The sequence below is a fragment of the Lepisosteus oculatus genome, chromosome 14, assembly GCF_040954835.1.
Source record: "Lepisosteus oculatus isolate fLepOcu1 chromosome 14, fLepOcu1.hap2, whole genome shotgun sequence".
Classification (NCBI taxonomy): Eukaryota; Metazoa; Chordata; class Actinopteri; order Semionotiformes; family Lepisosteidae; genus Lepisosteus; species Lepisosteus oculatus.
This window is the reverse complement of record NC_090709.1, coordinates 15,133,640-15,141,801: the sequence shown is the minus strand read 5'-3', so window position 1 is coordinate 15,141,801 and position 8,162 is coordinate 15,133,640. Positions and strand designations below refer to the sequence as shown.

Here is an 8,162-nt window from a genome sequence, read left to right as displayed (position 1 = left end):
ATCAAAGCGTACAGAAAGAAGATAAAAGTAGAAACAGTGTCGCAAAAGAACTCTGTCACTGTTGGGATATGTCAAACGCATTGAACGACAGCATTTTTTTTCTTTAACCAAAAACCTGCATAGGGAGATCAAAACCCACTTGAAAAAATCCACTTGAGACGTTTTCGTTGGGGAGGAGGGTTGTGAAAGGGCAAAAAATAAATCTGTTCCGTTACGAACGGCGAAGGTCGCAGGTGATTCACTCCTCTTGACTAGGTCGCGCTAGGTGTTGCAGAGAAGTTTATATCAGGCTGAAGAAACTCCTCTTTCTCAGCTCCGCTTCTCTATTGTTTTGAAACTGTGGCCGCGCTAACGAATGACGTCATTATACTGCGCGACCCTGCATGTATTTCACCCACGTGTGGGTGACTGAATAATTTTCTTTAAAGAAAGTTGTTGTGTTTCTTTAAAATAACTTCAGGTTCTGAATACGTAACGTCTTGTCGACTGCGTTTATGCTTGAACAGAGCACAGCCCTGACAACAGGATCTGTGAAGAATAAAAAATAAGTTGTTCTGTTTAAACTTCGGAAGTCAGCCTTTGTTTCTGACCGACTCTGAAGAAGGATGGCGGAGTGCTTGTTAAATCTGCAAACCCAGCTTGACTCTTTCATGCACGTTTTGCTCAAATCGATCGTGTATGAAGTGTCAGAAGTTTTTGGAAACAGGATGTGTGATTCGGAGGACGAGTTTCAAGACAAACTCCGCAGCGTCTCCCGGATCCTGGTGAGACGGGCCGTGTTTAAAATCACACAGTGTGTGGAGGACAGTGTCGGGAGTGAAATGGCGCAACTGAAGAAGGAAAACGAGAGCCTGAAGTGGAGATTGCAGCTGAGGGAGAAGGAGTCGGGAGCAGGAGGAGATCAGGAACAGACAGATCGTGTTGGACACACGCTTCCCTGTGAAGTCTCTGCAGAAATAAAAGAAGAAATGGATACGGAACTGCAGCTCTCAGGTCAGTGTGGTGACTTGTATGAAGTCAGTATGTGTGTTTAAAACCAGTGTCTATAACTTCCTCACCGGTGAGATTTTTTAAATAACAAACTTTATTTTAAAGAAAACATCTCGCAAGAGTAAACATTCTCGTTATCTAACAAACTATCAAACTGTCATCAAAAAACTTTCCTCACTGGTGAGAATATAGTGCAGAGATGCAGAGTGAAGTGGGAAAGACTTGTGATGTAGCAACGGGATTCTTTACTAGAAACTGAACTGTTTTGTCCGGTTAAGGTGCTGAAAACACCTCGTTCACATTCAACAATTGTTCCACTGAATCAATTTGTAACCCAACATCATTATGAAACAACATTTATAAATATTGTATTTACGTTGTATTGGTCTAGATTTAATATGTATACTAATGATTGTGTAAAAAAAATATTTCAATTGGTTTAAGTATTACCGTCCTCCACGGTCTGTGTCTGTATTAACTCCTCTGGAATATTAATCCAGTGTGTCTGTATTAACCTCTCTCTCTAAGTGCATTGTTTATGTACTGTACTGTGCAGTAAGTGTGTGTGAATCAACCCCTCTCTCTCTCAGTGCAGTGTTAATATACCGGAGTGTCCAGTCAGTGTGTCTGTATGAACCCCTCTCTCAGTACTGTGTTAATGTACTGTAGTGTTCAGTCAGCATGTCTCTATTAAGACCTCTCTCTCAGTGCAGTTTTAATGTAATGTTATGCCCAATCACTGTCTGTATTTACCCCTCTGTCTTAGTGTAGTGTTAATGTACTGTAGTGTGCAAGCAGTTTGTCTGTTAACCCACCTCTCTCTCTCAATGCATTGTTTATGTGCTGTAGTGTACAGTCAGTGTCTGTATTAACCCCTCTCTTTCAGTATAGTGTTAATGCACGGTAGTGTCCAGTCAGTCTGTCTGTGTTCACCCCTCTCTCTTAGTGCAGTGTTCATGTGCCCTCTCTCTCAGTGCAGTGTTAATGTACTGTTATGTCCAATCAGTGTCTGTATTTACCCCTCTGTCTCAGTGTAGTGTTAATGTACTGTAGGGTGCAGTCAATTTGTCTGTTAACCCACCTCTCTCTCTCAGTGCATTGTTAATGTGCTGAAGTGTCCAGTCAGTGTCTGGATTAACCCCTCTCTCTCAGTATAGTGTTAATGCTCTGTAGTGTCCAGTTAGTCAGTGTGTCTGTATTAACCTCTTTCTCTGATTGCAGTGTTAATGTTCTGTGGTGTCCACTCAGTCTGTATTGATCCCTCTCTCTCAGTGCACTGTTAATGTAAATATAATGTGATTGTGATATTATTACAGTAGACTTACTTTTTACATGGTAGTTAGGTTTCTGACAAAGCTAAATCAGAACACCTCCTTATACCCACATATTCCGCTATGTTTAAACAACCCAAATTGATTGTGAGTGTACTTGTATGCGTGTGTGTGGTTTAAAGCTTTTTAGATCACATGGCCTCAGCTATCACTACTATGCTGATGATACTCAAATATACATCCATACCAAACCTGACGCTGATGTGTCTGTCTCTATTCTATTTAGTTGCATCTCCCATATAAAATCTTGGATGACTCAAAATGTCCTTCATCTTAACTGTGACAAGACTGAAGTCATGCTTATTGGCACCACCCATCAACTTTGTAAAACCAATGCTGTAACTCTATCTGTAGATTGTCTTATACTTGAGCCTCAGTCTATATTGAAAAACTTGGGGATGATATTTGATGTTTGACCCATATGTGCAGCATGTTGTCAAAACATCTTTCATTCACTTCAAAAATATTTCTCCACTACGCCCTGTGTTATCACTAACTGTGGCTGAAAAGAGTTGTCTAATCTTGAATAGACTACTGTAACGCTCTACTCTCTGGGGACTCTAAATCCACATTGAACAAACTTCAGTATGTCCAAAATTCAGTAGCCAGAATCCTGACTAGGTCTAGTCACATTACTCCTATCCTGGAGTCCTTGCACTGGCTTCCTGTCAAGTTGCATGTCAACTTAACAATCCTCCTGCTCACCTATAAGCCTCTCCATGGCTTGGTACCTCAGTACCTGTCTGGGTTATCATCCTACTCCCCACCTCACAACCTTCGCTCTTCTAATTGTGTTCTCCTATCTGTCCCCAAGTCCGTCTACAATCAATGGGTGAGATGGCCTTCTCCTATTATGCCCCAAAGCTCTGGAACTCTCTCCCCAAGGATATCAGAGAGTCACCTTCTCTAAACTCCTTCAAATCCAGACTCAAAACCTTCTTCTTTAGAAGACCCTTCATTGAACTATTCTTTACCCCTCTGCTCCTACTGTATTTAGTACCACCATCTACTGTCTCCTCTAACTGTGTGTTCTCATCATGCTTATTTTGTGTATTTTTTGTTGTTGGCATTCTGTAAAATGCTTTGAGAAGCCACCTTTAAAGGTGCTATATAAAATAAAGTTTTTTATTATTATTATAAAGATTTTGTCTTGTTCTGTTTACAGGTTCAGAGGCCAGTGCTCTCTCTGAGGCTGGGGAAAGGGCTCCTCTTGAACAGAAGCACAGTGAGGAGGAGTGGGGCTCCAGTCTGATGCAGGAGACAGAGCTCACTGCTCCAGAAGGGAAAAAGACTCTCAGTGAGCAGCACACAGAGAGCAGACAGATTGTTGAGGTTCTGGACTCTGTGCCCATGATGAAGATGGAGTCTGAGAGTGAGACACCTGGGCGCTTAGTATGTGATGATTTTACAAAGAAGATGAATAATCTGGACTCGAACAATATTACACAAGGTTGTAATGAACTGGGCTGTGTCTCTGTACAAGAGCACAGTGAAGAACTGGATGTCTTTAATCTTACAGAGCAGGACATGGAGCCCCAGTTGATTGACTGTGCAGAGCAGCAGACTGATGTACCTAGTGAAGAAAACATTGTTGAGATACAGCACAGAGAGGAGAGTCAGTACAGGGAGGAGCAACAGCAGCTCCTACAGGGCTTGATAATTAGGCCTTGTTCTGTTCAAGTGGAGAGACTGTCATTGCACAGTCTCAAACAATCATGCAATCCCTTAGCATCTGATGACTTTACACACAGGTTTAATAATCTGGTTACTCAGAAAATTGTTGAAAGTTTTAATGAACTGGAGAGTGTGTCTGTTCTTGGGCAAAGAGAGGAACAACTGAATGAACTGGGCGGTTTTAGTCTCAGAGAGCTGGAGAAGGAGCCCCAGATGATTCACACTGCTGAGCAGAACACTGAGGGACATAATGAAGAAAACAAATCTCACTTTCATCACACAGAGCAAGACCATTCCATGGAGCATTTTCAGAATAAGAGACCCCAGCATGATCAGAGGATGAGGAAGAATCACTCAAGGCCTTGCTCCGATGGAGTGGACAAACTGCTATTATGGCACAGGGAGGAGGAGCGTTTCTGTCAGTCTAGCATTTCAAAACCCTACCGGCACCTTCACACAGGAGAGAGACCATTCAGCTGCAGTCAGTGTGGGAAGAGTTTTAGACAATCAAGTAACTTAATAACCCACCAGCGCATTCACACAGGAGAGAGGCCTTTCAGCTGCAGTCAGTGTGGGAAGAGTTTTAGTCGGTCAGGTGACTTAAAAACCCACAAGCGCATTCACACAGGAGAGAGGCCGTTCAGCTGCAGTCAGTGTGGGAAGAGTTTTAGTCGGTCAGATGACTTAAAAACACACCAGCGCATTCACACAGGAGAGAGACCATTCAGCTGCAGTCAGTGTGGGAAGAGTTTTATTCGGTCAAGTACCTTAATAACCCACCAGCGCATTCACACAGGGGAGAGGCCGTTCAGCTGCAGTCAGTGTGGGAAGAGTTTTAGTAAAAGAAACCACTTACAATCACACCAGCGCATTCACACAGGGGAGAGACCGTTCAGCTGCAGTCAGTGTGGGAAGAGTTTTAGTCAGTCAGGCGACTTAACAAGCCACCAGCGCATTCACACAGGAGAGAGACCATTCAGCTGCAGACAGTGTGGGAAGAGTTTTAGTCGGTCAGGTGACTTAAAAACCCACCAGCGCATTCATACAGGAGAGAGACCGTTCAGCTGCAGTCAGTGTGGGAAGAGTTTTAGTCGGTCAGATGTCTTAAAAACCCACCAGCGCATTCATACAGGAGAGAGACCGTTCAGCTGCAGTCAGTGTGGGAAGAGTTTTAGTCGGTCAGATGTCTTAATAACCCACCAGCGTATTCACACAGGAGAGAGATAATTCAGCTGCAGTTAGTGTGGGAAGAGTTTTTTTCCAGTCAGGTGACTTAAAAACACCAATCTAGTCACCAGGTCAGTCACCAGTCAAGTCAACTAAAATGTCTTTTAGTGCAAGTAGGTAGATGCATCAGCATGTGACATCCGAAAAAGGCTCCACTGTCGAAACATTTATTTTCTTCTCTTTTCAGCAAACCTTTACTTGTTCCTAAAATATCTATTAGTCATAGTCACCCACTTTTGAGTTCGTCTGGTCCATTAAATTTTGACTATACTCTTATTTACAGTTGACTAAAATAGAAATAGCTCTTGTCACAGAGTTTAATTTGTGTATAGTAAAATGTTTTTAGTTTAATTCAATTTTAAAATGAATTAGGTCTACATTGAATTAATTTCTAAATTGAATTGAATTCCTTATACCCTTGGAATGTTAATTATAGTCATGTTTAATTTACAATTAAGACTGTCTCATTGGATAGGCTTGTTATTGTTTAACAGCTTTTAACTTACCATGTTAAGCAAAGAATGTGTGTAAAACAGATTAAGATCCTTAACTGTCACTCTTAAGGGAAAAAAAAGTCACACATCTGATTAAATTCTACAGAAAGAGCTCAAAGTCTGTGTTGCACAATCTAAAGTGTATTTATCCCCAGGGAGGATATATATATCAAATACAAGAAATATTTATGCAATAAAGGGTACAAAATAAAGAATAAGATATTGTATGAATCTCTTTTAATAAGAAAATCTATTTTGGCACCATTAGTAATAATTCTATATTTTAATGTTTTTTTTCACTGCAGCTATTTTTTTTTAAACAAGACAGGACAAGCAATATATACAGTGCCTTCAGAAAATATTCACATCCCATTGTTTATTTCTCATTCTGCTGTGTTGCAAAGTCAAATTAAATCATATTTGAATGGGATTTTTTCCACTCCTGTAGAAGCAATTCTCTGTAATGTTAAGTATTTAGAATGGAAAATTACTTAATTGATAAGTATTCACTCCCTTTGTTTTAACAACCTAATTTGGGTCAATTATCTTGAGAGATCACACTTAATACATTAACAAGGTACACCTGTGTTCATTTCAAATTCACTGGTGTTCAATTGCTTGATAAATTGCACAATAAATATCACTGACTGTCAAAAAAACCATCAACAACAGGCAATGTTCAAAACAGCAAAAAGATAACAGGTTATGTGCAAAAACATGCATAAACAGAATGAAATAAAGGGAATGAAATTATGGGGATCTACCTCTACCATACATTGACATGTATGGTAGAGGTAGATTTTCAATGTGTGTTTGGGTTTTTGGTAAGAAAGAAAGAAGGCGCTGTGAGTTTCAGATCATAGGTGAGAGGTGAGGTGAGAGTGAGAGAAGCTGGGAGTTTAATAGTTTGATAATGCAGGGGTAAGAACTGTCTCTGAGTCTGGTAGTCCAGGCCCGAATGCTCCGGTACCGTTTTCCAGATGGTAGCAGATCATAAAGTCTGTAGCTGGGGTGTGTCAGGTCTTTGATGATGCTTAGAGCTTTCCTCAAGCACCGTCTGTCATTAATGTCCTGTATAGATGGGAGGGCAACCCCAGTGATAGACTGGGCAGTTTTCACCACCCGCTGTAGGGCTTTGCAGTCAGAAGCACTGCAGTTGCCATACCACACTGTGATGCAGCCTGTCAGTGTGCTTTCTGTAGTGCATCTGTAAAAGTTAGTGAGGATCTGGGGAGATATCTTAGCCTTCTTCAACCGTCTTAGGAAGTACAGGCGCTGTTGCGCTTTCTTGATCAGACAGGTGGTGTTGAGAGACCATGTGAGGTTCTCGGTGATATGGACGCCAAGGAATTCCAAGTTACTGACCCTTTCAACTTAAGCACATTGTGAAAGGTGTTGATGGGGTCTGTTAATTTAGCCTCAAACAAAAGTTAAACTAAGATGCCATAAAGCTGATTTGCTTTAGCAGCCCCAGTGACTTAACGTTACATAATAACAGACAGGAACAACACCCACAGACAGGACAAACCAGACCAATGTCTGCTGCATATCAAAGGGCAGAACCTAGAGCAAGACAGAGTAGGACAAGAAGTAATTATATATCAAAGAACAGGACAAGCACTCAGATTGTGAAACAAACTTTCTTCTGACTGTATATATAAGAGCTGGGAAACCCTTGCAGTTTGTCTGTTCTGTGGGGCAGACCCAGCGCGCGTTGTCGGACTTATTGAGCTCAATAAAACTGAATCCACACAAGACTGTGTCCTGCTAAGGAAGCTAAGGTTAATAATATTATTAATAATATGAGTATAGACCAGTTGTGCTAGCAGTTTAATCACCAGTGACTGCTGAGCTGAGTGTTAAGTGAGGAGTTGGCCCTGTATGCTAACACCAGACTCATATTCACTGACCTCAAGGGTACTTGTAAGTGTGATGGCAGCTCCGCTGGCAGCACTGATAGATCTGGAGATGGTATCTAGTCCAGATAAAACAGGGTCAGTTCTAGACCACTTAAGGAGGAGTATTATAAGGGCTAAAGGTAAAGGGAACATGGAAACAAAAGTTATGTATTTAGATTGAAATAAAACATAATAAAAATAATAATTGCTTACACTTTTATAGTGCTTTTCTGGACACTCCACTCAAAGCGCTTTACAGGTAATGAGGACTCCCCTCCACTGCCACCAATGTGCAGCCCCACCTGGATGATGCAACAGCAGCCATAGTGCGCCAGAACGCTCACCACACATCAGCTCTCAGTGGGAAGGAGAGCAGAGTAATGAAGCCAGTGCAGAGATGGGGATTATTAGGAGGCCATGATTAGTAAGGGCTAATGGGAAATTTGGCCAGGACACCAGGGTTACACCCCTACTCTTTTTCAAGAAACACCCTGGGATTTTTAATGACCACAGAGATTCGGGACCTCGGTTTTACATCTCATCTGAAG

At 41.5% G+C, this 8,162-nt stretch overlaps 1 protein-coding gene across 1 annotated transcript; it reads left to right on the top strand.

Annotated features, from left to right (window-relative positions):
- Positions 1-386: 386 nt before the first annotated feature.
- On the top strand, positions 387-7,642 carry LOC138242787 (zinc finger protein 436-like). The gene is made up of 2 exons (XM_069198336.1): positions 387-993; positions 3,487-7,642. Exons 1-2 carry the CDS (start codon positions 606-608, stop codon positions 5,220-5,222), a joined length of 2,124 nt encoding a protein of 707 aa, XP_069054437.1. The 5' UTR covers positions 387-605; the 3' UTR covers positions 5,223-7,642.
- Positions 7,643-8,162: the final 520 nt, after the last annotated feature.

Excerpts from the sequence above, each read along its gene's own strand:
- LOC138242787 (XM_069198336.1), top strand. The coding sequence starts at position 606 with ATGGCGGAGTGCTTGTTAAATCTGCAAACCCAGCTTGACTCTTTCATG. Across the intron at positions 994-3,486 it reads TACGGAACTGCAGCTCTCAG|GTTCAGAGGCCAGTGCTCTC; the intron begins GTCAGTGTGGTG and ends TTCTGTTTACAG.